Below are 26095 nucleotides of genomic sequence, written 5' to 3' on the forward strand. Positions count from 1 at the left end.
CTTTGTTATATAAGAAGCCTTGTGATCTGTGTTGAGATTCAGGTCAACAACTTCTTTAGATTCTTGTACAAGCTTCGCCTCGTCATATTGAATCATAGGGCGTTTTCTTTGACGGCTTCTCCACGTTCCAATATCCACTTCAGCTTCTATATCAACAGCAAATCGTAGGTCAATTATGAGCCCTTTTACTTGATTATACTGTTGATATATTTCAGGCTAAAGCAGACTCTCCGCTACATAATACCATTCAGCATAAAGAGTTAATTCACATTTTAGAATAACTATCCTTATATATTCTCTTTATGTTTTCAGTCAAATTGAACTGTCGTTGATATGAATAACCTTTCTTAATAAAAGTGTTCAAGTGATGCTCAAGTAATCATATCTGATAGCCGATTGTTTATTGATCTTGGTCAATATGAATTCTCTTTCGCTCATCGTATCCAGCTTGTAAATTGAACTGTTAGATATCTTTTTCCTTGTATCTTTGTCTATTGTTATATATATATAAATATCTTTTTTGTAGTGTTATGATCATAGATACAAGCATAAAACTAATGATGTATATTTATCAAGTACTAAACACATAGTAAACATAAAAGAGCTCTCTTCATTAATCGGCAAATTAAACATAGTTGACAGTTTCATAACACGCTTCCTTTTTAAAATCTTAACAGACCACTATAACTACTTTCTGATAACAGCCGTTGTATCATAACTGTAATATATACTTTTTAATATCCATCCTTAGAGAGCCACTACGATACTTCAATTGAACAGTCGTGCTCTTGCGTTTAGATCAACGGTTCCTTCTTTGACGATCACTACTGAATCATACACTGCCTCATCAACAAGGCACTTCAGATATACTGAATTAAGTAGAACTAAAAGGTTCTTCCTAGTTATTCTCATTTTAATTAGATGCTAATAGTAGCATGTACAGTAGCCAGCTATTGTCATTATTCACAGGTGTTAAAATGTATAAATACTACTGTTTTATTCATTTTACCAAAGATAATGCTTCAATCATTCCTATTTACATTCCCTTTTTTTTCATACTTGATAGCTTTTGTCTTTGTATTTTGAAATACAAACGAATAAACCTGTGAGAGAAGCTTTTTAAGCTTCGTTGATTACTGAGAAAATATTTTCAATCGATTCCTTTTCAAATGAGCAATCACTTTAGCTTCCTGCTCGATCCCACAAAAATAGCAACTTGGCTGTGGGAAGAGAAACAGAGAGAGACCTATGCAAGTCGGGCGGTTAGGCCATGATATCGACCATTCAAACATTGCGCTTAATTCATAGCTTGACTATGAGTATTCAAGCATTGGCTCCACCCCGTTTCTATCTGCAGTATCTTCTTCATTTCAGCAACCTATAAGCCAAAGTCAATACGGATTGGAATACTCCACTAGAGTTACCACAGATATGACGCATGCATTTCTGTTGGTGAGGAAGTCATCTATACTAATCATCAGTGGAAAACCACCTTTGATGTGGATCTGTTTGACAACAAGACAACCTTTTTCCTATCAAAACGCGGTTATGAATGAAAAATCACATTGTTTCTGAATTTTTTGAGATACACCATAAAATCTAATTCACTATAATCATACAAGAGCATAGTGATTCTACATTGGATTAACGCGCGTTTTGTCGAACTTCGCTTGTCAATAGAAGTCATATATATGCAACTCCTTATCTTCTGGTTCTTCCACTCATTAGACGCGTTTTCATTTGATTGTTTCTCCTGTGTGTTCAAATTCCGTTAAAAAAATAAAAAATAAAGAAAAGTAGGCATTTCCAACTCTCAGTTGCTCTTTACTGTATTTGACATGGTACAACGTAATATACTCCATGAACTTGCATCATTAGCCTTTTTGAAGAAACTGATCTGACATTTCTATATAGCAAACCAAAGGATTTACTCTGCGTATTTTATTACTCCTCCTGTCTATGAGAAATGGAAACAACCTTTAAAGTACAATATTTTACTAATATTAAACACCTAAAGATTTACTTTATCTTTTTAGATCGCTCGAAAGTCGTTTAAAAACAGAGATCAACTTTAATTTTCATGATCAGTGCTTTGAGATCACAGGAAGATCGCAGCAAGCTTGTGATGAAACGTAGGTGTTGTTTATTCACTGACAACAATCGACTAAAACTTGAAACGTACAGGATGCTAAAGATTGTCAAAAGAATGTTACCCGAATTGGTACTGTTTATCATGCATTTTGTTTACTATTTATTACTAAATGATATCCTTCATATAGCACACTGAAATTGATGAAAATATGATGACGGGAACTTATGAAGACTTGGAAATTATTGCCAGAACACCTTTACCTAGTCAGCAAAGAGCGACACAGTCCACTACAACCAACAGTCCTGTAGTGGGTAGACCACCTGAACTAGATAAAGTAAAGGAAAAGAAGAAGAGACAATCATCGGAACCCTATTACTATAACGAGACAGAAAGTGAAGACTCTGATTATCATGAGGATGAATATGAAGAAACATTTACGTTTGCAAAAAATGTACATAATCCTATGGAGATCTTGACAGTTCCGTCTGTGGGGGGCAGCAAGCCAATTGATTATTTAACAGTTATCGGACAAGAAACAGACACTGAATGCAGCTATGAAAATAGAGTAAGATATATAAATATAGTTTGCAAATGGGACAAATGTTAATACTTATACTTGTAGCAAGTGAAAATTATAGGATCAGACGAGGATTGTGTCAAGGAAGCCCTTCAGCGATTTAAAAATCTACAAACAATCTACAAGCGAAGAAAGCGACCTACAACGACTGTTGCCTGTGTACATTTGCCTCAGGACGCAGAATTCGCCATCTATTTCTGCCCTATTGATAGATATGCGCGCAAGGATTACGTCAATATTTTAACGTACAAGCATGCACCTTACTTTGTCTTGCTTCCTGTATTCAAGGATAAAACCGGAGTATTCGGAAAGCCAAAGGATCGTATAGATATACCCAACCTATCTCATGCTACATGGATACCAGCACAAGAAAAGCGGGCACCTACCCCTCAGCACTTTCAGCAAACAGAACTGTCGTTGGATGAACGTATGAAAATGGTGTCTTTTAAAAATAAGTTTAACGCTCCTCAGGCTGGAACAGCTCCTGATCAGCGACCTTTGTGGGGTGAAAAGCAATTTGTTCATATTCCAAGCGCCCAAACACCTCCTCTTCAACGCAACACGCCTCCTCCACAAACACATCCTCCAGCTCGGAAAACACCTGAAGAAGATTTTCCAGCTCTACCATCCGCACCTCGTAAGGTACCACCTCCAAAGACTTCCAACAGAAGGGTAATGCGCGTAGTCTCTCAAAAATCAGGCTGTGATTCTGTGAAAGGATTAAGTCAGCTTGAAATGTAAGAACAAAACTTTTTTATGTACATGCTGACTAAAGTGTTAACATTTGATATGATAGGCTTCGACAGTACAATCTCCATAACATGATGACTAATTTGGGTCAAGGGTAAGTGATACCGGTCTTGTTATAATAAACTTACGCGTCCGTATAGGTTAGAAAATGTTCACGGCTACAAGGGCAATATCAAGCTTAGTGCTTACTTGGGAAAGATCTTGTGGACTTCATTGAATCAAGAACAGCAGAAGAAGATTTGGAAGTATCAGCAACTTAATGATATTCTTATGAAAGAAGGAGGGGTCAAGCCTATGTTTAATGGACTGTAAGTGAAATGAAGTGATATTGTCACTTTTTTTTAAAAAAAAAAATTCAATATAGTGTTACAGAAGATGTAGGCACCATTGCAAAGTTCAGAGAACTCTTCCCTTCTCCTAATGGAAAGCATGCTTATTTTGAAATCCATGCTAATGCACGTAATCAACCTGTGCTCCCATATAAGCCAGTGGTCCTCTATATGAACCAACATGCGGTCAACTTTACAAAGATTGTCACAGGCACACACAGAGTTGCAGAAATTGATTGGGTCTCTCTTGACAGAAAGTATGATTTCCAAATGGTCTTGCAAACTGAAGATTTGACAAGAATGGATGTTAAGCCTTATTCGACCTTCCTCAAGAAAATCTCCATCAGTCCTCACTGCAGGCAAATCACCTATGAGAATGTACCCGATTTCTTGGAAGTCACTGATATATATTTGAAAGATACGACAAGACATCGATTGCACTTTCCATTTGTTGTAGAAATAACACGTGTAGAAAAACTTCCCTTGATCCCTCAGAGATCCTTAGGCTACAATATTAACAAAATATTGGGAGATACTGGTCGTGGAAAGGTTTGGTATACAATAGAAGTAAGTATATAATTATATATATATTTGAGCATTATACAAACCTCTCGTTAGATTTTTTATTCTGCACATGATCAATTATTCAAATCAAATCTGGATCTACCTGTTGGCAAGTTTGCTTCTTGGACAGTAGAAGATGTACTTGGAAGACAAGATGATCTCACCGGACCACTTGTTGAATTTGTACGTTGTTTACTCTTGATCATTGAAAGAGCAGAAACTGTCGTTTCAAAAGAAAACGGAGATAACTAACACAACATTTACTAAACCTGGCATTTCCCCCTTCTCCATTATGCATAAAAGGATAATGAAAAAGTAATTATTATTAGTAGTCTTTTCTAAAATGATACTTTAACTCATTCAGTAACAAGTGTAAACACGCACATAAATGAGCTCCTTATTACTAGTCTAATTTAAATATGTGTATAAATAAATACTCTTAAACTGCTTTCCCTCTTTCTTCTCTCTTTTGTATTCATTACTGATGTTACAGTACACTCGATGGATCCTACTGATATTTATATTAGAGGGTAAGGACAATGCCTCCCCCTTCATTTTTTTTCTGCCCGGATTCTTAATATGCAGCATATATCAGTTTGCTGTTTGAATAGTAACAGGATTCAATCCATACAAGGCATCACCGACTTTTATTTGGAAACCAAACCATATAAACAGACACGGCTTGTGATAAAGGCCTTTGACAATGTCTTTTACTTGCACCTCGAACCAAACACTGAACTCTTCCATCCTCAAGCCGTCATCTATCAAAACGGACAAAATGTGCCTGTTGATCGAGACATTATTTATAAGGGACACGTTATCCATGCAAATGATTCTGATTATATCTGGTCCAATTATAAGGAACAACAAGATTCGCTTGGTTGGGCAAGATTGATGATTTATAAAAGGCAATCTTTAAATCGCATACTTCCTTTTTTGTAATAACTTCTTTTACACATAGACCGGATGATTCGTATTTTATTCAGGGATCCTTTCGTGTACATGATGCAATGTATCATATAAAGACCAAAGATACTTACTATCGAACAAAAAGGTCCAATGATCCCGAGATCAATGACTTGACAATCATCTATAAGGATTCAGATGTACTACCATCAGGCGAAGACAGTCCTGAACACCATGCGTGTGGTGTTGATCAATTACCAATCATCCATCAAACAAGCGTAGTAAAGCGTTCTGAAGGATGTCCGGCATCAAGAAAGAGTAAACCATGATTCACTGTACTACATATCCAAAGCCATTAACTTTTATATAGTTATCTATATCGGTGTAGCTGCTGACTGTACTTATGTTCAGCACTACAAAAGCAAGGAAGCAGCACGCATGCAGATCGTGAATGATTTCAATACGGCCTCTGTATTGTTTGAAGACACTTTTAATATCACATTGGGTCTGATAAACATCACATTGATGGATCGAACTTGTTCTGCAAGTGTCAATAATGATGTTGCATGGAATCGTCTATGTGAGCCAAATTATTCACTTTATGATCGCCTAAGTGACTTTAGCCTTTGGAGAAGCCAGTTGGCCCCAGATGGAGCTGGTCTATGGCATTTAATGACAAACTGTCCGTAAGTAAGTAAGATAAGACGGAAAGAGAGAGAAAGAGAGAGGGAGAAATGTTGTGCGCTGGTGCGTCGTTGTCTAAATGCGTTTTGTAGTATCGGACTAGAAGTAGGACTTGCCTGGCTTGGACAACTTTGTAATACTGGGTTGAGAAAACAGGAAGATGATTTTGGAAAGACGCGTTATGTTTCCGGTGCCAGCGTATCCTCTATCAGTAAATAATATATATATTTTTGACTTCATGTCTGTAACAATCTCTCTTCTTAGCTAGAGATGAATGGAAGATCGTGGCACATGAGATTGGGCATTCCTTTGGTAAGGTGGCAGCCTTTTAAAGAATCTTACTTATAATTGCTATTGTTTCATAGGAGCCATTCATGACTGTAATTCCCAATCATGTCCATGCACTTCGAAAAAGTGCTCTTGTTGCTCGTTAAGTAGCTATGAATGCAGCGCTGGTGGAGCATACATTATGAACCCTACTAGTAATTCGTCAGTGGAAAGATTTAGCCCCTGCTCTATCAACACTATATGCTCATCGCTATCCTCTGTCGCAACGTGTCTTTCAGGTAAATTTCCATAGCTGCCGAATACTTTATTGTTGATTGATGATCAAAATAACAAAAATAGATCCTCAAGATCATGCACAAAACTTGTTCCAGTTGAACGTCTGCGGAAATGGTATCAAGGAAGATGGAGAAGATTGTGATACAGGAGGCGTAGAAAGCGTTTGCTGTGATCCTAAAACTTGCAAATTTATTAACGATGCCGTCTGCGAGTAAGTTTATATTTTTTTTTTAAAAAAAAAGGAACTCCTCAAACTTATGGTCATTTTAAAATCTATCAGAGATATCAATGAAGGCTGCTGTCATCAGTGTCACTTTCAGTCAAGTGAACATGTATGTCGACCAGCAGCAACGCTTTGTGATAAACCTGAATACTGTACAGGATCTTCTGGTGCCTGTCCTCCCGATACTTATGAAAATGATGGTACCGCGTGTGGTCCTGATGGCCTTACTTGCGTATCGGGGCAATGCACTTCAAGAGATCAGCAATGCTTTGCACGCGGATATGCAATGAATATTACTAGTGCGTGCTCTGAAAGGTCAAGTGAGTGCAAGATGCTCTGTGACTTTCCTGGAGACGAGGACAACTGTATACTATTCTCGGCAAATTTCCTTGACGGTACTTCGTGTGGAGTCAATGGAAAATGTACAGATGGAACATGTATAGAAGAAAAAATACTACAAGAAAAAGAAATACCCAAAGAAACGCATCATGACTATGTAGCACTTCCATTAATAGTGCCGCTTACTTCTGTGATGATCTTGTTACTTTGTGCAGCATGTTTAATAGTTATACTGAGAAGAAGAAAGAACACGCAGCATAATACATTAGAGACTTCCGGATCTTCAACACTTGCTTTAATCCAACATTAGACACTTTATTAAAATCTTTTTGTGACATCCAGTTCCGTGTAGTTTTTTTTTTTTTTAAAAAAAAAAAAGATGATAATAATAGTGTTAGCATTGTAATGACACACTGTGTCTACACTCATTATCATCAATATATACCCAACTTTCTGTTGGTTCAAAAGTATGACTTGATAAACATACACACGAAGTGAGCTGCAATTTCAATTTCTCTAAAAAAGTAGGTGAAGGACTTTGTGGATATAATATTGATATATTATTAACAGACAATTTCACTTGATTATTATGCATCACAAATTTATAGCGTATTTTCCCCGGAGAGATTCTTTCCAAATAAAAGCACATTTACTAAATTCCTAACACACCCTATAGTAATTCAAAGAAAGAAAAAGGGTGTATTTTTTTTTTTTTAAAAAAAAAAAGGAAACACACAGAATCTCATTTATTTATCGTTAAGAGCATGTTTGTTGACAGAAACTTTTGATTCAATGAGAGGTGATTTATGCTTATCTTGCTTCTTCTTAGCAATTACATCATCATCACGCTTGAATCTTGATACCAAATGGAGATCTTCATCAAAGACAGTAATGTGTCTAGGAAAGCCATTGGGGACACGTACGATTTGATTAGCTTTCGGTCGATAGTATGATAATTTATTTTCACCTAACAGTGGCTTATAGATTTCATCAATTTCACTATCATGGAGGTTGAAGATTGTAACAATCCCTTCTTTCTTTCCTATAATGTTTGAAGCCTCCCAGCCAAATCGGTACATTGCAACTACTGAATTCACACACACTATGTATATAACTATGCTTAAACAAACTATTTTTTTAAAAAACATGTTACCCCCTATAGTAGTAGAGTGGGGGTTGGTGTAGTTTTTTTTGTGCGAGCAATTAATTTTAAACGAGCGAATCAATATCCGCCTTCTGAACTCAAATTTGGCGTCAAATGTGACTTTGAAAGTTGCTGTCTCACCACAACTATAAATTACAGCAAATTTTTTTTTATAAACTTCTTAACACATATCTGCCTTAGATCCTTTGTCAGGGCTTCCATTTATTGGAAGTTCAAAAAGCTTTTACTGGCTTTCCGTTGACAAAGCTTGAGTCATACAGATATAAGATTGCTTATACCTCCACTCTTGATCCCAATGAAGGTATCCAGCTCTTTCCCTCTTTCGAAAGAAAGGAAAGGGAAGTCAAAAAGTTGATACCGTGGATTCGTTTGGGGACATTCCTTTATATATACATTAAAATGAAAAAATGAAAAAAATCAAGGTAAATTATAAAACATGTCAGCCATCGAGTTAGATTCAAACAATGGTTCATCCTTGATTACTTCATCATCTTCTATCACCTTTTTGACGGATGTCAAGAACCCCTTTTGTCTTTCTCTTTGAGTGATAACCATGTCATCCCAAAGGAACACCTTTCCTACATAACTTATCTTTTCAGATGAAGTTGCACCGCATATGATAATCCCAACAGGGTGTCCACAAGCACAGTTGATTTTTTGGTAACATAGTTTATCTACCTTGTTCATGTACACCAGTGTTTCATTTGGCAGCTTTGATACATCAATACATATATTCGTGGTCTTCCAACTCGATGGCTCGCTTACTTCAAGCATCTGAGTATCATTTTGCTTTGAGCTGAGCACACAGTCCAAATGAAAGTTGTCAACGGGCTTCAAATGATCTACATCGCCCGTCATTAAGGTACATTCGCAATATTTACAGAGTACAGGCTTCTTTGAGGTATCTACAGTTGTTGTGGCTTTTGTAAAGAAATTTGATATAATAATTTGCTCTTCTTTTGGCGGACTGCAATTTACGTCCTCATCAATGTCCTTCATTATAGCATCCATATCATTATCAGTTAGGGTATCGTTTATGATTTCCACTTTAGCAGTTTGTGCGTTGTTGGGCGTGTCCGCTTGTGGTGTTTCATCTGTTTCAATGGTGGCAACCACGCTGGTGGAGGAGGCTGCTGTGGTCTCTACAGTAGGGGGTATTGGTATTGCCTCTTTTGTGGTTTCTTCAGCAGAAGGTGTTTCTATTCTTCCTTTTGCGGCTTCTTCAATAGCAAATGTGTCTATTGTTCCTCTTGCGATACTTCCCTCCTCAATGCTTAAACGATGCTTTACAAAGCTTTTTAAGCTAGATATTCCTTCTTGAAAGCTATCATATACTTGTAATTTGCTTCGTATCCATTTTGATAAGCCTTTTACATTCTCTTGTGTTTGAAATCGATCTTCTAGCAGTATAATCGCTCCCCAATCCTGGATTAAACAAAATACTTAGTAAGAAAAAGGCAAGCAAAGATAAAGCTTACATTTCTGTGCCGTATACATCGACCAAGTGCTTGGTTTATAGCTAATGCCACCAAAAAAAAAAAAAAATTAAACCCATGCATTCATGTCTCTTTTGTTTTCCTACCTCTATAGGCCTGTATAGAGTACCATTCGCGTCCAGTCAATACATCAGCGTTTTTACATTTCATCCTTTTCCTGTCATTGTATTCCTTTTTCAATTGAACTTCCATATCTTTTATTCCTGGATAAGGTATCCCCAGAGCCACGACAGCTCGACAATACTCATTCGTAAAGTCTATTCCCTCGCTCACTTTTCCTCGATAGACTGCAAAGAAGATAGCACCATCTTGATCTCCCGTTGCAGCGCACATTGCTTTTTGGATGTGGTCATAAAATCTATTGATCGTCTTTTCAAACACTTTTTTATCGGATCCCTTTGGCTCACACAAAATGAGTTTTTTGTTTTCGATTTGCTTTTTCACCCCTGTCGCATTCCATCTTTCCATAAGCTTATCCAGTGCATTATATGAAGGCAAAAAACATAGTATGCCAAAAGGGACAACTTCAGCAATTTGCCAGATAGCCTCTCCAACATCGTCTTGGTATCGAAAACTCTCCATGTTGGTATAAATACCTTTTAAGCTAGTTCCACTTGGGCCCGTGGGTAGACAAGATACCCAGACCTGTGATGGATCAATGACATGATTGGCTTCCAATTTACTAACGAATTTAGTTTGCAGTTCTGAGGCAAAGCTATCCATCGGTGATAAGGTACCGCTGGTTAGAATGACTGATTTTGTTGTTGCGCACATATCCTGAAAGATGATGCCTGGATTCAAGCACCAAAAGCCTAACTTGTAGGTCCATACATTCTCTTGGCCAGAGTTATTTTTCTTTCTACCGGGCTTTTGTCCGCCTCTTTCCATACGCTTCATAAGGGCCATTCTATAATCTTCGGCATAATCACAGTCTTCTTTAAACAAGTATCCAAATACGAGAAAGATACCTCGAACGATAGTTAGCGAGTTATTGGATAGACACCTTCGTCTATGCACTGTAACTTCAGGATCTTCTCGATCTAATTCATCATATAAGCTCCTGTCTTCAGCCTCCTTTCTGATCGCCTCAGCATGTGCAGAAACAGCCTTGTAGGCAGGAATGAATTGTGTTTCAAATATATGAGCTGTGATGCTTAACTCTTTTAATTTTTCAATGATCTTCTGGCCTGACCAAACGCATATATGCCTTTCATAATCTTGTTTGTTGTATATATTATCAGAAGAAGTTATCCACTCCCAGAGACCATCAAATAGATGCTCTAATATCTGATGAGAATGCACCTCAAATCCACCTTTTATGACTTGCGTCAATTCGATCTTTACTGTATTTAAAGCCTTTTCATCAATTTCAAATGAACCAGCAGAACGTGCAGCATCCTCCATATTATGAGCTATAGATGATCAATAAGCCTCATCAGTATTTAAATAGAGAAAATGCTTACCTTCATCCAAAATAATGATACTTCCTTCCAAATTAATATCCATAAGCTGTCTAATGACTTTATAACAATGGGTGAGCCATTGAATTTAAAATATAGACTTTTTGATTACCTGGATCAAGAATATAGTTGTAAGGGCAGAATATGACTTCAGCAACTTCGTACATTTTTCTTGAGCCGTAATACGGGCATCCGCCTATTCCCTTTCCCAAAGAAACCATATCTTCAATATCCAAAATTCGATTGGCAGGTTCTGTCATTATTCTATTGATAAGCTTTTTTGTTCTATGAGCAAAACCACAGGCTTGTTTATCCAAGAGATTGGAACAGTCTTCAGCCTTGTTGTTCGATTTAGATACTTTTGGATGTATGCATAGCTGTTCACGACTTCCAAGAACGGTCATTCGAGGGCTATAGTTTGTATTCCTCTTTAGTTCGGACACAAGCTGTGTTAGTTGTTTATGCGTTCTACTTCCAACAAAAATACGGGGTATCCTTGGAAATGTTGTTGGCTTCGCTTTCTCTGAAGCTGCAACAGATGCCGAAGCTGGCTCTGGAGCAGGCAAGACATCAGATGGAGAAGCAGGTGTACTGATCTCTGCAATTTTTCTACCGTTAAACACTTGGTTTGGCTGAAAATCATCAAAGGAGGTGTCATCGCACTTGAAACGTTTGAACAAGTCTTCCGGACGGATCATTTCTTCATTTCTAGCTCTCTTTTCTGATACATTTTCTAGCTCTTCTGTCGCAGAATTTAACATTGCCTTTGCTCGCTCTTCTCTTTCTTGTACATCTTTCTCTGCCAATTTTTTCCGCTCATTGTCTCTCCAAGCTATACACATAAACTATAAGTGCCTCTCACAAAACATGATATGCGTGTGTGCGCATACCTAAAGCCGCACAAAGTAAAGCAAGTGATTTACCAGAACCTATGTATAGTGATAAGTTTATCTTTCGTTGTTTTACACATCTAGCGTTGTTTACCTGTCGGACTCTCTAGTAATGCGTTTTCTGAGCGATTTAGAGCATGAATAATCTAATAAAAAGTGTAATGGATTAGCTGATCAAAAGGGATCTATGTAATCTTTCATGTTACTTTGGACATCATTTGTAATTGGGCCGGATCTATACATGATCAATTGAGTCTTATGTTAGCCAAAACAAACACTTTTAAAAAAAGAGATCTTACAGGGCTTTAATGGAAAGTCTACACGAACTGATTCCATGATAAGTGTATGACTTTTTTGTGGTTTCACGTCTTCGGGTTGACGTTGTTGTTCATTGTCTAAAGTAGCCGTGGCATTTGATGGAGACTGAGGAGTGGAACTATTTCTTTTAGTGCTTAACCATTCCTGAAAGCTCTTTCGTAAGCTTCGTCGTTCTTCCATAAAGCTCACTTGTGTAGAAAAGAGAAGAGAAAAGGAATACCAAAATTATTCGCACTCCAAGATTTAGCCCAATAAGACTTTACATGCACTTTTGCTGCGCGGATGTATGCCCAAAAGCGTAATGACATCACATAATAGCATTACATTTGTAATAATGTATAGGAAACAAGGAATGACTGAAATTCTGCATTCAGTCAACTTGAGTGATAGTCATTTTAACTTTAATATCAATGCTACCGTTTTTTTATCCTGTTCTATTCATTATTTATTGCTTAATAAATATAAAAAAGTGTACCTTTTATTCTTCTTTTATTCCTTTATTCCTTGTATAAAATATAAATGGCTCTGATCTACTCTTTATACATCATCAATAAAGCAGGCGGTTTAGTTTATCAAAAGGATTTCTCAAATCAGCTCGAAAAACTATCAAGTAATGAATATCTTGTGTTAGCTGGTACATTTCACGGGTAAAATCATAAAGAAAGTACAAGAAGTATCAGTTTGAATGACCCCATTCTTTTATAGTGTTCATGCCATCACTTCCAAGATTTCACCCATACACAATTCAACAGGAATTCAAATGCTTGAAGCAGAGAATTTCAAGCTTTACTGTCATCAGACATTGACAGGTAAAAAAAAATAATATATTTATATAAAACGTATAACTCAACATCACACAACAGGAACCAAATTCCTTTTGATAACTGCACCACAACTCAACAATGTTGATTCTTACATGAAGAGAATATATGATCTGTACAGTGACTTTGTCATGAAGAATCCCTTTCATACACCTGAAATGCCTATTCGTTCAGACCAATTTGATCAGTCATTACTAAAGTTTATCAACTCAAGTGCCTAAAGTTTAATAATAATAATAATAAACAACGTTTAGTGCTCTTCATCAAATAGATCCCTCAGTTTCTTTTCTTCTTCACTTATATCAGCATTTTGTTTCTTATTATCTTTGATCGCTTCCTGTTTTGCCTTTTCAATAGCCGCATTACGTTCCTCTACTTGTCTAACCTTTGTTTCCCAGTCTACCCTATCTTTTACCCAAAGGCCCAGTCGTCTACCTTCCTTTTCATCTGCAAGCACTGGTGTGATGGCCATTGTGTTGTAGTATTTGAGCAAGGTAGATAATGTATTTTGATCTACATTGTATTTCTCTGTCCATCTCTGCCGGGTCTCTGAAAGATCTTCTTCACCAGGATTTAAATGCTTTCTTTCTTCTAATAAAGAAAAGACAGCATCAATCGAGATTGTTCCGTCCTGCCCATGTCTTTCCAATTCTTTTTCATCTGCCTTTTTTCTTTCTCTTAATATTCCAAGCATGGGATCTGACTGTACACATACAAAATGAGTGAACTGTGTAAAAGTATCAATCTTGTTTCTATTACCGTTCTCATTTTGGTTACTGTAGGTGGGATCGTCACAGGCCCAATAGATTTTAAATGCTCATGCAAGTGTGGATCACGACCATCTTGTTCAATAAAATCTGTCTTTATTTCTTTGACATGTCAATAGGAAGACTTGCATAATATTTTATTTTTTTATAATATACCTGCTGCTGCTTCTGTCTGTGCCTTTAAAGTTGCTGATGATTCCTTTGGAGCACTTTGTAATGTCTCTGGGCGTGCCTTTGTAGGTAATTTTCTAGCAACCTTTGATGTTTGTGCTCCCATTGTAAGTATAAAAGGCGTCTTTAACCCCCCAGATAAAAAGAGTTGAAATTTTATTCAACTGGGTTTCGGAAACACTATTTCGAGAAATGTTGAAGGGAAACTGAGAATAACAATATACAAGTGAATTCATAGAAAGTAATACGGCCTAGAGATTCTTTTCCATGTCAAAGTAACGTCTTGCAAACTGAAATTCAGCAACTACATCAAGAAACAGAAAGCATTATCAGAAATGGCAAAGCGTTTATTATACCTGTAGCAACAAATACGAAGCTCCCCTGGCGACACTATTAAAAATAGCACAAAGAAATGGAAACAGATAAATAGTAAACACTTTATATCTTTCATAACAGCTAGTTAGCCCTCAGTTTCCATGAGGACAACAAGCATATTTTCTTTTCTATCTAATAAGCTATCTCTATTGCATGTGATCCTTCATATCAATTCACTGTATATCTTTATCATGCATCTATCAATATTTTGACAAAAATACAGTAATAGTCAATGCTTACAAGAAAGTTTATCTTCAAGCAATTTGATCAACCAAAATAAGTTCAAGTTCTAAAAATACTCGTGAGGTATGGGACTAGAATGATTTCAGAGTCAAGTGGTCAGAGGGATAATAACAGCTGACTGAGTGACTCTCCATGGCTCATTTATATCATAAAGATACACCTTTCTCTGGTTCGCGCAAAGAGCACACAATCAGGTCTCTCTCTCTTCTGCTTTTTTGTATTGCGTGCAATTTGATGACCCGACAATTCTTTACCATTTGATTGGTTGTTACATTATATCCATATAATTTCAAAGTGAAGATACACACACACACAAAAAAGGGCTTCTTTTTTTTCTTCTTCTTCTTGTTCTTCTTTTAAACATCTCTTTTTTCATTCCAATAATTTATTTGCAAAATGAATCCTGAATAGTAAAGTTTCTTTTTCTTTGAAATAGAAAATATCTTTCTCATCTTTTTATTAGCGACTACTTGTTTAAGCTTTTATTAATCGGTGACTCTGGTGTTGGAAAGTCTTGTCTTTTACTTCGTTTTGCAGATGACACCTATACCGAAAGTTATATCTCCACTATTGGTGTTGACTTTGTAAGTGAACTATAAAAATATACAGAGATAACCTAAAACAGAACCCTATAGAAAATTAGAACTATTGAATTAGAAGGAAAGACAGTGAAGCTTCAAATTGTGAGTGTCTCCCCCCTCTTTTTTTTTAATCATTCCTTATCACTCATTTATTATTATTCTATAGTGGGACACAGCAGGTCAAGAACGTTTCCGTACAATCACTTCATCCTATTATCGAGGAGCGCACGGTATCATTGTTGTATATGATGTCACGGACGAAGACTCCTTTCATCACGTGAAGCAGTGGTTGCAGGAAATTGACAGATATGCAGCAGAAGGAGTGAATAAATTACTTGTTGGCAATAAGAGCGATTTGACGGATAAGAAGGCTGTGAGTACAGAACAGGCTAATGAGTTTGCAGAGTCCATCAAGATACCCCTTTTGGAAACATCTGCCAAGGATGCTACCAATGTAGAGCAAGCTTTCTTGACAATGGCTAAGCAAATCAAAGATCGAATGGGCTCTACCATGCAACAAACTCAAGCCAAATCTACCGTCAAGGTCGGTCAGGGCGCTTCCCTTGAGCCAAAGCAAAGTGGTGGCTGTTGTTAAGTAGCCTTTTTATTTTTATTTTTGAAATAAATACATTTATATATTAAGATACACCTATTTATAAATTGAAATTCTACGAGGGAGATAAAAGTGAGTAAGAGAGTGAGAAAGTGAGACATGCTTGTCCAAATCAATATTTAAGAAAAGACCTTTTGCATATTTTTCTTTCTTTACTCTAAGCATGGAAAGTAAGATCAACTGCTGCTGTTAGACCAAGAAATACTTATATAGTTATAGATATACACAATGCAAGACATTCGCCTGATGCTTCAGATGAGCCAGATCAAGAAGCTAAAGACACAGCAGCCTCCAACAAGGGCTTTTTAGGAAAATTACGAAATCATAATCCTCGATTCTTGATGCTAGCCTCTCTTGCCATTCTTATCATTGTCGCTATCGTTCTCATCCCCGTTGTTATGATCGGTGTTACCGCGAGAGCAGCAAGACGGCCCAAACCTGTAGGCGACGAAGATCATAGGATCACGAGTCCAAGTAGCCCAGGTTATAAGGACCCATTCAACGACTCTGCCAGACCTAATCCTTTCACACCACCACTCAACCAGTCCTTTGACTACAATGGCCGCGACCGTATCCGTGGTATCAATCTCGGAGGATGGCTCGTGCTCGAACCGTTCATTACGCCCAAAATCTTTGAACAGCCCATTCCTGGATACGAAGCAGCCACACCCGTCGTAGATGAATGGACTCTGACAGAACGATTGGGTCCTGCTGAAGCCAAGCGCCAATTGAAAGAACATTACGAAACGTTTATCACAGAGAATGATTTCAAGAAAATTGCCGACATGGGATTCAATCACGTTCGAATCCCAACCGGACACTGGGCCCTACAGGTGTTCCCCGGAGAGCCCTTTGTGCCCCATCTGTCATGGCAGTACTTGTTAAAAGGTATCCAATGGGCTCGCAAGTACGGTCTTCGCGTCATGGTCGAGCTTCATACCGCGCCAGGTTCACAAAACGGCTGGAACCATTCCGGTCGACAGGGTCAAGTAGGCTTCTTGAATGGTACGGAAGGTCAGTTGAATGCAGAAAGAACCATTCAGATCGTCATGGACATGATTCAGTTCTTTGATAGACCAGAGTGGTCGCATGTCGTACCTATCTTTGGTGTTCTCAATGAACCGGCCATGATGAAAATCCCAGAAGATGATGTCAAGGAGTGGTATCAGAAAAGTCATGATACCATTCGAAAGACATTGGGACCTGGGAAGGGCCCTCTCTTGACATATCACGATGGTTTCTTACCTTTGCCACGCTGGAAGGGATTCTTTGGAAAGAGGTTTGATAGGACTGTCTTGGGTATATATATATATAAAAAGAATTAGGTCTTTAAAGTAATGATTTTTTTTTTGAATATAGAAACTCATTTATATCTGATTTTCAACAAAGATTTGGTTGCCATGCCCAGAGATGTACAAGCAGACTTTCCTTGTAACTTTTGGAGAAGAGATATGAATGAGTCCACGCTAAACACAGGTCCTACCATGGTCGGTGAATTCTCTGTGGCAACAAATGACTGTGGTAAATATCTGAACGGTATCGGTCTTGGTGCCAGATTCGATGGTACGCTTGACCAAGGAGATGGCCCTGCCACGCCTGTATGTCCGACGTGTACGTGCAAGGGGGTGGATGATTGGAAAAAGTTTACGCCCGAATATAAGACGTTCTTGCTCAAGTTTATGCAAAAACAGATGGATGCTTATGAAACTGGTATTGGTTGGTTCTACTGGACCTACAAGACCCAAGATCACGTTAATCCTCATTGGGACTATCTCTTGGCCTGGGAACAAGGGTTTGCACCAAAGGATGTGAATAATCGTGAGTACAGCTGTGGTCATGTTGTTGAAGGTCAACAACAGTAATGATAAAAAACACACAAATAAAGTTGCTAGTTTAGTTTTCATTTGGGTTTTATTTACAAAGGTATATATATATATATATATATGAATAAAGGGGAAAAAAGAAACGGATCCTTTTTTTTTTATTCTTCATCCAGGTAGATTTGATCTTGTAAGGATAACCCTCTGCCTGATTCTCTAATAGGCGCAAAGACATACTCATCTTCATTATAAGTCAAAGGTTCAATGTAATACTCTTTCCATGCCCTTAGACCCTCGATATAGCTATCTTTTAAATCAGCTTGATATTCCTCTAGTTTTTCCATATTCTCAATCGCAATTTCATGACCTAGTCGTTGAATTTCTTTACTTCGAAACGTCATCTTTTGTGCATGTGTTAGGGCTGAATCGAGTATATCACCCGTTGTGGTCATTATTTTACCCATGACGACACGTAATACATTATTATACCAAAAGGATATCAAAGGTACTGACTGAACCAGACCTACATATAAATATAGGTATAAATATATGACTATACGCTTTTAAGTTAGTATTTGCCTTCGAGTGTCCAACTATCTTCCTGTCTATAGATTTTTAATAATCCACTATCACATTCTGTTTCACGAAAATAAAGAGTTGTTATGGCGGGAACTTGAAGAGTGACCCATCTGGGCAAAATGGTAGGTGATAAATTATGAATCAAATGAATCACAGCTGTTTGTCTATTGAGTGTAAATACAGTGCTTAAAAACAATATTGTCTCTTTTCTTTACCCATCAAACACAATGTTTGTTATTGTTGGTTCTGTTCTGTTGAGTATTTGCCAAACAGTATAAATACTACAACATGTATAAGGATCGATACATCATAAAATGAACCACTTACTATTGTATATTATTCACATTTTCTGCTGTTAATAGAGGTGAAGTATATGTACTGTCCTGAAAAAAGTAGTATTCTAGCACTCTCTTTCTCCTTATCATATTGTAGGAGAATAAATCCTCGATGATACCTATAAATATAAAAGTTTAATATTCACCGTGTGATACTTTATATTAACATACTTTTTATAAGATGAGAAGAGGATATTTCATGATGATATTCGGACACTGACATGATTCTTGGTGTTTTTTTTTTTCTTGCTTTTAAGTTATTGTTTATAAAATAAGGAGAGAGGGGAAAAAAGGAAAAAAGAGAGAGAGAGAGGGTGTTTTTGTAACCAGGCTGATTACACATGATTTCCATGGTTACACTTTGAGTTTTTTTTTTCTTTTTTTGAACAGTGACATGCTTTCCTTCTCTCTCTGTCTCTCTCTCTTTCTCTTTCCTTCTTTTTAATTTGATTCATTTTATGGGGAATACAACGTCGAATGAAAATTCAGACCCTTCAAAGGCGTTGACCAAGGTCCCTAAACATCTTCAGCCCATCAAGAAGAAACCTACGCCAAAGAAATCATCATCTAATTCTGCACCGACACAACCAGGCATTATACCGAGAGTGAAAAATACCCATCATCATAGCCATAACAATCATCACCATGCCAATCATCGTAATAACGCATTAGATATAGCAAGGAATGACAGCTCAACTTCTGATTTACAATTCAGGTGGACTCAAGGTAGACGATTTCCTAATATTGAGGTAATAAACAACCATCGACTGTGTTGACGCATACTCAGCGTGTAGTAGAATATAGAATATTTCTTACCAAACGATCAAACGGAACAAGATAGACACAGAGTACAATTTTATGTTATACGTTGGGCATTTGGGAGGTAATTGTTTACACAAGCAATAAATTTCTAGTGCAACTCATACCCTTTTTTTTTTTTTACAAGTCGACATATTGTGCCTCCAGAAGTAAAGCCTAGACTATTTGAAGGTATTAGAGTACTTGATGTCAAGTAAATTATCAATGAATTACATATAAAATGTTCAGCAGAGCTTTTAGTTCTTACCACTTTCTATTTTTTTTTCTTTATAGTTGTGGACCTGGCTTATGGGTAACACTATATGCAAAACAAAAAAAAAAAAAGTCTAAAATTTCCAATTCTTTCTCTAGGTCGGCCATCCAATTCTAGACATGGCGCAAGATTTTGTAAGATCAACGTTTAACCTTGTCGATATTTGTGATTTATTACCACAGCAACCTGTATTCAATGTGTATACAAGAAAGCAAGAACCAGAACAAAAGCATCCTAATTTTACCTTTATTTTACATAATATTTTACAGACTAAGAAACTTCCTTTTGATTCGAATCACTTTGACTATGCCCAACAACACATCACTGCCCTTACATATAAACATCAGGATTGGCATATCATCTTACAGGAACTATCGCGTGTAGTCAAGCCAGGTGGATACATTCAATTAATTGAAGTAGATCTCATGCCTCAACATTTAGGTCCACAAGGTGAATTATGGCTGGAACAAAGTAAGCATGACTTTTTTTACTCAGCGTATATAAACTCACTTCCCTTTTATAGTTCATCAAGTACTTATAGAAAAACGTAACACAGAACCAAGATTAGCTTGTCAATTAGAAAAATCATTACTCGACCTCGGTTTAATCGACGTCCAATCGAAATTTGTCTCAATTCCGCTTGGGTCATGGGGACTAGACCTTGGCAATTTATGGAAACAAAACTTTGAATCCTTTTTTGATTCTGCCAAACCATTCTTGACTGAACTGATGGGAATTAGTGGACGTGAATATAAACGAAAGGTACAGGCAATGATGGATGAATTTAATGAATATAAACCATTCAGTAACGTCTATCTTGCCTGGGGACGCGTACCAGATGAACAGCAATAAAAAAAGGATAGTACACATGATATATTGCTTTTTTTGAAAGATATTCAGATAAGGAAACACTTTCTATCTTTATTTATTGCTCTTTGTTCTCTTTCTCCTCTTGTTCTTCTTACGCTTATTGCTTGATGACTTTTGACCTGGTGTAGTCTGTGTATTCTTGGAATCATTATTCGCATCCTGTTGTTGCTCGGCTCCTTCCTCGTCGTCGTCTTCTTCTTCTGTAGATGAAGGCTTCCCTGCCTCCTGTTGTTCCGATGCGTTCTGCTTTTGAACATCTGTAGGGATCGTCAAAGGTTCCTCCACAAGGACATCTTCTGGGACCGTTGTCAATGTCGCACTAGAAGGATCATCTTGTTGCTTTTGCCACATTTCGTGATAGATGCCGTTATTGCGTATCAGCTCATCGTGATTACCTGACTCAACCACTTTACCATCCTTAATTACCAAGATGATATCTGCATTGACAATAGTCGATAAACGATGAGCTATCACCAGCGTAGTACGGTTCTTTGTCATCTGAGCCAGCGCCTCCTGGATATAACGCTCGGTTGTTGTGTCCAAAGCACTGGTCGCTTCGTCCAAGAGAATAATGGATGGATCCTTTAGAATGGTTCTTGCAATCGCCACACGTTGTTTTTCACCACCGCTCAGACGAAGACCACGTTCACCGACCTTGGTATCATAGCCGTCAGGGAACGCCAAGATCTTGTCATGGATTTGAGCTGCTTTGGCAGCAGCAATGACTTCCTCATCTGATGCGTTGACATTGCCGTAACGTATGTTGTACATGATGGTATCATTGAAAAGTACAGTATCTTGAGGCACAACACCAATGTTCTTGCGAAGTGTCGTCTGTTTGACTCGAGCAATATCTTGCCCGTCAATATAAATGTGTCCAGAGTCAGGGTCATAGAAACGGAAGAGCAAACGAAGAATGGTTGATTTACCGCCACCTGAGGGACCGACAAGAGCCACAGTGGCGCCCTTGGGAATAGAAAATGAGATATTGTTGAGAGCGGTCTGACGCTGATCGTATGAAAAGGAGACATTGTCAAAGATGACATGACCTTCACTCACCACAAGGTCACTTGCGCCTTCAACATCTTTGACCGACTGATCGACATCAAAGAGCTCAAACATCTTTTCCATGTCAATAAAGTTTTGCTGGATCATACGATAATACGTGCCAAACCAGTGGAGTGGTGTGTAGAGTTGCAGCATGTATACGTTAAATGTGACAAAGGCACCAGCCGTCAAACGTCCTCGAGAGACTTCATAGGCAAATAAGAGCGAGCCTGCAAGGAGACCACCAGTGATGACTGCATTTTGAGCCAAGTTAAGGACATTCAAGGAAGCCGAGTTCTTATAGTCTGCCTTTTGGTATTCGACAATAGCCTGGTCATATCGGTTGACTTCAAAAGATTCTGCATTGTAGTACTTTACGGTTTCAAAGTTGAGCAAGGAATCTACGGCCTTGGAACGAGCATAGTTGTCGAGTTCGTTCATCTTGCGTCTGAAGGAAGTTCTCCATTCGGTCAGAACGATAGTCACATAGAGATAAAGTGCCATGGTCACAAACACGATGACACCGAATGGGATTGAGAATTGAACAGAGAATACGACGACAGCGATGGCGATGTTGGCGAGTGCAGGGAAGATCTGAAATACAATCTGTGACAAGAGTTGGACGATACTGTTCGTACCGCGATCGACCACACGAAGCACCTCACCCGTCTTGCGATTGATGTGGAAGTGAAGCGAAAGGTTATGCAAGTGAGCAAATAGCTTGACCGAAATCTCTCGTGTCGTGTACTGTCCTACCGGAATCCACAAGTAGTTTTGTAATGCTTGGATAAGGCCAGAAGTTCCTTGCAAGAATTTGAAGCCAACGTAAATACAAACGGCACCCCAAGCAAACTTGGTGGGGTTTCGATTGAATTGATCGACGACATAACCGATCTGCAAAGGCGTAAACACGTTGATGACTAAACTGAATAGCATCAATAAGAAGCACATGATAACAAGCTGTTGTAATTTAAAATTGTTGTGAGGCCAAATAAATGGCAGGACTCGTATGAATCTGTTCCAGAATCCTTTGCTTTCGTCGTTTGGTTGCTTACTGGTACTCAATTCATTATCGATAGTACCATAGGTTGGCTGAGAGGATAATAAGGGCTCTGTGGCAGGAATGTGTCTTGTGGTATAAAGTAATTGAATCACAGAGAATATGAATGTAAAGAGTTCAAGTATGTAACGGCTAATGAAGACGCCGAGTAATAAACGATCATATGTACTAAATACAGTGCCTACAGTTGTTTATGAACATCTCTTTTTCTTTTTCTTATTCTTTTTTTCTATTACCTGGATTAGGTTTGTAGAAACCTATGGTCCAAAGCCAACCAACAGCTGTATCTCCAATAGCAGCTAAAGCAAAAAACAAGTACTGAAGCCAGTACCACTTTGAGAACTTGTGGGATTCATCCAGTAGACAAACCAAGGAGATAACCCATGCGAACCAGGAGACGCCTGTGTAATAAAGGAGCATAATTGGCAGACTTGCAGCATCGACAACTGTTCGAAGCACGATCACGACAGCATCTGCTAAATAAGAAATGGTAACAACACAGGATAGAGTGACGATTAGTTTAGATAGTGGTGACAATCTCTTTTCACGAGATACAGAAGAGCTTGAAATGTCTTGCCAAGGAATATGTCTTGTGCTCATATAACGAGCTAATCCAACAACAATGACAAGGGCTGATAACAAGGTAGGTACCCAGAATAAGGGTGTCGATAGACTGAATGTTCCGCTGGCATAAGACGGTGGATTGGTCAGTGCCATGTTTTTATATATAAAAAAAAAAGTTGTTATGGAACAAAGGACAAAAGAGAAAGAAAATTTTCACCCTCGTACTGGGTTCTAAATTATGATGAAACCCCATTGTTACATTCACATTGAGTAATAACCGGAAGAAGGAAAAAGAGAAGAGGAGGCAATCATTGGTACATGTTTATGAATGGCATATATAAATGTATATTTGAGTACTATGAATGATCTTTCATCATCTTAATGTTTTCTTCTTTTTCGTTTCATATAATGTTGCATAAACAGAACAAAGAAATGCACCCATTTGTACTACCGCGTCACAAAGAGAGAAGTATGGTGTTTTCTAGTTGCAGATAAGTTGCATATACTTATTTTAATATAAAAAATAAAAATGTAGTTTATTTACTTGTTACAATTTGCTTTTCAAGTATTCCTTCCATTGATCAAGTTCCCAACCGGAAGAAACACTGTCATCACGAAGACCATCAAATAAAACGGTAGGACTGACATGAATACCATTCTGACGACCAAGCTTGACTTGCAACTTCAAGTCATTAGAGACTTTATTCCCAGCATTCTTGGGCTCTCCAGAGCCATTAGCCAAAAGATCCAATACTTTATCAGATGGAACACCAACTGTTTCCGCAATTTGGGCCAGTTCTTCAATGATTTGTTTTCTCGATTTTGTTTCAAGTGATTCATCAAAGAATCTAATTGAATGAGTTAATTTATATTTAATAAAGAACAAAAACCTTACTCCTTTTGACGTAAAAACAGCACATCAGAGAATGGAAAGAACTTGTTATCATAAAGCTTTTCAACAGCGAGTGCAGCTTCATGAACAGCAGTAGAAGCAGCATGCCAAGGCTGTACTTGGTGACGAAAAATCAACTTGACTTTATTAGGGTATGTTTGCTCGATATATGGCCATACTTGCTATAAAGAGAAAAAGATTAAGGGAGGGGAGTTTATCCTCACTTTCTGTGTTGTTACCTCACGAATTTTCTTGTAAAGTTTGGCAGAAAAGGGACACTGTGAAAAAGCAGATAAGAAACCATTTTACGCGTTATTTTTTCAACTCACAACATAGTCCAAGTAAAGCTCGATAGTATGTGGCGCAAGTGCAGAGCCTAAACGATGTCCAGCAAATTGAGGTGCTAAAGCCATTTCAAAAAAAAAAAAAGGTGTGAAAACTAAAACAAGTGGAAATGGTTCTTTTTGAGCACTGTTTTTAATTGCGCCATTTGAATATCGAATTGCCCTTTTTAGAGTAACCACTTGACTATCAAAGTAGGGAATGTATCCTTCTCTTTTTTGCGATAGGTTATAATCTATTGTATCTTGTCGTAAAGACATACTAGAGATAGTAAGATACATTGACCAAAACCACACTCATTTCTGTCACAGTTCAAAATTTTGAAAGAGTCATGAACCTCAAGTCTTGATTTCTTTTCGTTTCTTTGCTCTTTATTTGATTTCTTTTTATCTCCAGGCTTGATTCGAGCTCTACTATAGATGATGTAGCGTTTCCCTCAGGATTTGTTCTCGACTTATTTGTAGAGGCGCTTTAAGTGATATTTTATCATGTGAATAAGTTGATGGTCTGCATATTAGAAAAAGAAAAACACTGTGAACAGCGTCAAACTACATGCAAAGAATCAGTGGTGATCTTCATTTTACTGGAGGAAAGAATGAGAACCCAAGTTATGGACTAATAAACCATAACATTGATTGTCTGAAATTATTGAACGGGTGACCTGTTTGAATTTGCTAATGGAAATATCGAATTTTGTAACTCAAAGAAGACCATAGCTTCTCATACACCACTTCGCCTAATAGATGGGGCAGGGTTAGATGTACTCTTTCAAAGAGCTATGTAGAAGATTGCGCTTGGTTCGTTGAACAGTGTCAAATCCATTAGATGCAAATTTGATTGTCCTCATAAAGCCACAAAAAGAAATCTATTCACGTATAAAAGACATGCAGATGGAAGAAACTACAAAATAATTTATCAAACACAAGCATTTAAACTCATAAAGGAAAATTGACTCGGGACAAGATGTGCATACAGCGAATATGCTTCCTGTAGCTTGTACATTTATGAATAAGCGATCAACAAAATACAGAGAGAAACAGGCACATCCATCTAACCAAAATTAGCCAAATGTGCTTATAGCCAATAATAAATGGCTATGGCAACTGTATCCACATGAATCTGTTTTGATATAAAAGCGAGGCAATATTTAATGCAAAAAAATAGGACATAACAATTTCTTCAGCCATCTAATCTTTATACAAATGTAAATCAAGCTTGTTCTTCTTACCATCTGCGCTTGTCGCTCTTGGATTTGCTGCTCCTGCTCCTGCCCCTGATCCACGATTTATTCCTTCTATCAGTCGAGATGCAAAAGCGGCAATTAACCTTGTCACGCAGAATGTGAAAGAGATTGAGAGTGTTTTGGTAAAGCACCTCGAACAGTAAAATGACCCCAGATTGTCAAAGTGTAATAACGTATCAATAAACTCAATAGTTCTTTTTAAGCACTATAATTTTCAGTGTTTTTTATTTCTATGCGCTATTAATAAATGATAAAGACAGGCGCGTTTTATCTTAGAGCATGAAAGCAAGTAAAATCATCAAACATTTCACTAAAGTAAAGTATTGCTCTTTATTATATATGT

At 37.6% G+C, this 26095-nt stretch overlaps 12 protein-coding genes across 12 annotated transcripts; 7 read left to right on the forward strand and 5 right to left on the reverse strand.

Annotated features, from left to right (window-relative positions):
* Positions 1 to 1796: 1796 nt before the first annotated feature.
* RHIMIDRAFT_280185 (uncharacterized protein) lies at positions 1797 to 4766 on the forward strand. Its single transcript, XM_023612889.1, has 10 exons — positions 1797 to 1848; positions 1915 to 1984; positions 2037 to 2132; positions 2185 to 2221; positions 2280 to 2657; positions 2715 to 3406; positions 3466 to 3513; positions 3560 to 3727; positions 3784 to 4315; positions 4367 to 4766. Exons 1-10 carry the CDS (start codon positions 1839 to 1841, stop codon positions 4562 to 4564), a joined length of 2229 nt encoding a protein of 742 aa, XP_023467405.1. The 5' UTR covers positions 1797 to 1838; the 3' UTR covers positions 4565 to 4766.
* Positions 4767 to 4768: 2 nt separating this feature from the next.
* RHIMIDRAFT_291365 (uncharacterized protein) lies at positions 4769 to 5250 on the forward strand (the record flags this gene model as incomplete). Its single annotated transcript, XM_023613804.1, has 2 exons — positions 4769 to 4842; positions 4908 to 5250. Coding segments are annotated over exons 1-2 (387 nt in total), but the record flags the coding sequence as incomplete, so codon positions are not given.
* A 337-nt stretch (positions 5251 to 5587) lies between these two features.
* Positions 5588 to 7338, forward strand: RHIMIDRAFT_201064 (zincin; the record flags this gene model as incomplete). Its single annotated transcript, XM_023606503.1, has 6 exons — positions 5588 to 5904; positions 5995 to 6113; positions 6167 to 6214; positions 6268 to 6468; positions 6530 to 6677; positions 6747 to 7338. Coding segments are annotated over 6 exons (1425 nt in total), but the record flags the coding sequence as incomplete, so codon positions are not given.
* A 1208-nt stretch (positions 7339 to 8546) lies between these two features.
* RHIMIDRAFT_280204 (DNA repair helicase) lies at positions 8547 to 12788 on the reverse strand. The gene is made up of 9 exons (XM_023612890.1): positions 12339 to 12788; positions 12246 to 12274; positions 12134 to 12185; positions 12040 to 12078; positions 11262 to 11981; positions 11153 to 11209; positions 9776 to 11101; positions 9672 to 9712; positions 8547 to 9618 (listed from the first exon to the last, which is right to left on the reverse strand). The coding sequence occupies exons 1-9, from the start codon at positions 12535 to 12537 to the stop codon at positions 8611 to 8613; spliced, it is 3471 nt and encodes a 1156-aa protein (XP_023467408.1). The 5' UTR covers positions 12538 to 12788; the 3' UTR covers positions 8547 to 8610.
* An 88-nt stretch (positions 12789 to 12876) lies between these two features.
* On the forward strand, positions 12877 to 13399 carry RHIMIDRAFT_201570 (Sybindin-like protein; the record flags this gene model as incomplete). Its single annotated transcript, XM_023606552.1, has 3 exons — positions 12877 to 13004; positions 13063 to 13166; positions 13221 to 13399. 3 exons carry the CDS (start codon positions 12877 to 12879, stop codon positions 13397 to 13399), a joined length of 411 nt encoding a protein of 136 aa, XP_023467409.1.
* Positions 13400 to 13428: 29 nt separating this feature from the next.
* RHIMIDRAFT_250850 (uncharacterized protein) lies at positions 13429 to 14222 on the reverse strand (the record flags this gene model as incomplete). The annotated part of the gene is made up of 3 exons (XM_023610763.1): positions 13429 to 13881; positions 13938 to 14047; positions 14102 to 14222. The coding sequence occupies 3 exons, from the start codon at positions 14220 to 14222 to the stop codon at positions 13429 to 13431; spliced, it is 684 nt and encodes a 227-aa protein (XP_023467410.1).
* An 847-nt stretch (positions 14223 to 15069) lies between these two features.
* On the forward strand, positions 15070 to 16011 carry RHIMIDRAFT_214489 (GTP-binding protein ypt1). The gene is made up of 4 exons (XM_023607267.1): positions 15070 to 15144; positions 15198 to 15318; positions 15370 to 15417; positions 15482 to 16011. The coding sequence occupies exons 1-4, from the start codon at positions 15131 to 15133 to the stop codon at positions 15908 to 15910; spliced, it is 612 nt and encodes a 203-aa protein (XP_023467411.1). The 5' UTR covers positions 15070 to 15130; the 3' UTR covers positions 15911 to 16011.
* Positions 16012 to 16326: 315 nt separating this feature from the next.
* RHIMIDRAFT_201293 (beta-glucosidase 6) lies at positions 16327 to 17790 on the forward strand (the record flags this gene model as incomplete). Its single annotated transcript, XM_023606524.1, has 2 exons — positions 16327 to 17227; positions 17288 to 17790. The coding sequence occupies 2 exons, from the start codon at positions 16327 to 16329 to the stop codon at positions 17788 to 17790; spliced, it is 1404 nt and encodes a 467-aa protein (XP_023467412.1).
* Positions 17791 to 17873: 83 nt separating this feature from the next.
* RHIMIDRAFT_280208 (uncharacterized protein) lies at positions 17874 to 18954 on the reverse strand. Its single transcript, XM_023612891.1, has 5 exons — positions 18834 to 18954; positions 18655 to 18781; positions 18543 to 18608; positions 18328 to 18491; positions 17874 to 18271 (listed from the first exon to the last, which is right to left on the reverse strand). The coding sequence occupies exons 1-5, from the start codon at positions 18883 to 18885 to the stop codon at positions 17910 to 17912; spliced, it is 771 nt and encodes a 256-aa protein (XP_023467413.1). The 5' UTR covers positions 18886 to 18954; the 3' UTR covers positions 17874 to 17909.
* Positions 18955 to 19120: 166 nt separating this feature from the next.
* On the forward strand, positions 19121 to 20586 carry RHIMIDRAFT_236762 (uncharacterized protein; the record flags this gene model as incomplete). Its single annotated transcript, XM_023608629.1, has 6 exons — positions 19121 to 19411; positions 19460 to 19545; positions 19609 to 19674; positions 19755 to 19773; positions 19833 to 20205; positions 20258 to 20586. 6 exons carry the CDS (start codon positions 19121 to 19123, stop codon positions 20584 to 20586), a joined length of 1164 nt encoding a protein of 387 aa, XP_023467414.1.
* A 69-nt stretch (positions 20587 to 20655) lies between these two features.
* RHIMIDRAFT_250854 (uncharacterized protein) lies at positions 20656 to 23428 on the reverse strand (the record flags this gene model as incomplete). The annotated part of the gene is made up of 2 exons (XM_023610764.1): positions 20656 to 22892; positions 22948 to 23428. 2 exons carry the CDS (start codon positions 23426 to 23428, stop codon positions 20656 to 20658), a joined length of 2718 nt encoding a protein of 905 aa, XP_023467415.1.
* A 391-nt stretch (positions 23429 to 23819) lies between these two features.
* RHIMIDRAFT_312837 (uncharacterized protein) lies at positions 23820 to 24583 on the reverse strand (the record flags this gene model as incomplete). The annotated part of the gene is made up of 4 exons (XM_023614834.1): positions 23820 to 24123; positions 24171 to 24349; positions 24407 to 24445; positions 24497 to 24583. The coding sequence occupies 4 exons, from the start codon at positions 24578 to 24580 to the stop codon at positions 23823 to 23825; spliced, it is 603 nt and encodes a 200-aa protein (XP_023467416.1).
* Positions 24584 to 26095: the final 1512 nt, after the last annotated feature.

Source organism: Rhizopus microsporus (genome assembly GCF_002708625.1).
Source record: "Rhizopus microsporus ATCC 52813 unplaced genomic scaffold scaffold_6, whole genome shotgun sequence".
NCBI classification, from domain to species: Eukaryota; Fungi; Mucoromycota; class Mucoromycetes; order Mucorales; family Rhizopodaceae; genus Rhizopus; species Rhizopus microsporus.

Coding starts and splice junctions, on each gene's coding strand:
- RHIMIDRAFT_214489 (XM_023607267.1), top strand. Junction 15,319..15,369: donor CCACTATTGGTGTTGACTTT/GTAAGTGAACTA, acceptor AGAACCCTATAG/AAAATTAGAACTATTGAATT. Junction 15,418..15,481: donor AGACAGTGAAGCTTCAAATT/GTGAGTGTCTCC, acceptor ATTATTCTATAG/TGGGACACAGCAGGTCAAGA.
- RHIMIDRAFT_280208 (XM_023612891.1), bottom strand. CDS start 18,885: ATGTCAGTGTCCGAATATCATCATGAAATATCCTCTTCTCATCTTATA. Junction 18,782..18,833: donor CTCTTCTCATCTTATAAAAA/GTATGTTAATAT, acceptor TTATATTTATAG/GTATCATCGAGGATTTATTC. Junction 18,272..18,327: donor AGATAGTTGGACACTCGAAG/GCAAATACTAAC, acceptor ATTTATATGTAG/GTCTGGTTCAGTCAGTACCT.
- RHIMIDRAFT_280204 (XM_023612890.1), bottom strand. CDS start 12,537: ATGGAAGAACGACGAAGCTTACGAAAGAGCTTTCAGGAATGGTTAAGC. Junction 12,079..12,133: donor ATTACTAGAGAGTCCGACAG/GTAAACAACGCT, acceptor CACTATACATAG/GTTCTGGTAAATCACTTGCT. Junction 9,713..9,775: donor CTCTATACAGGCCTATAGAG/GTAGGAAAACAA, acceptor TGGTGGCATTAG/CTATAAACCAAGCACTTGGT.
- RHIMIDRAFT_280185 (XM_023612889.1), top strand. Junction 1,985..2,036: donor AAATGGAAACAACCTTTAAA/GTACAATATTTT, acceptor TTATCTTTTTAG/ATCGCTCGAAAGTCGTTTAA. Junction 4,316..4,366: donor AGGTTTGGTATACAATAGAA/GTAAGTATATAA, acceptor ACCTCTCGTTAG/ATTTTTTATTCTGCACATGA.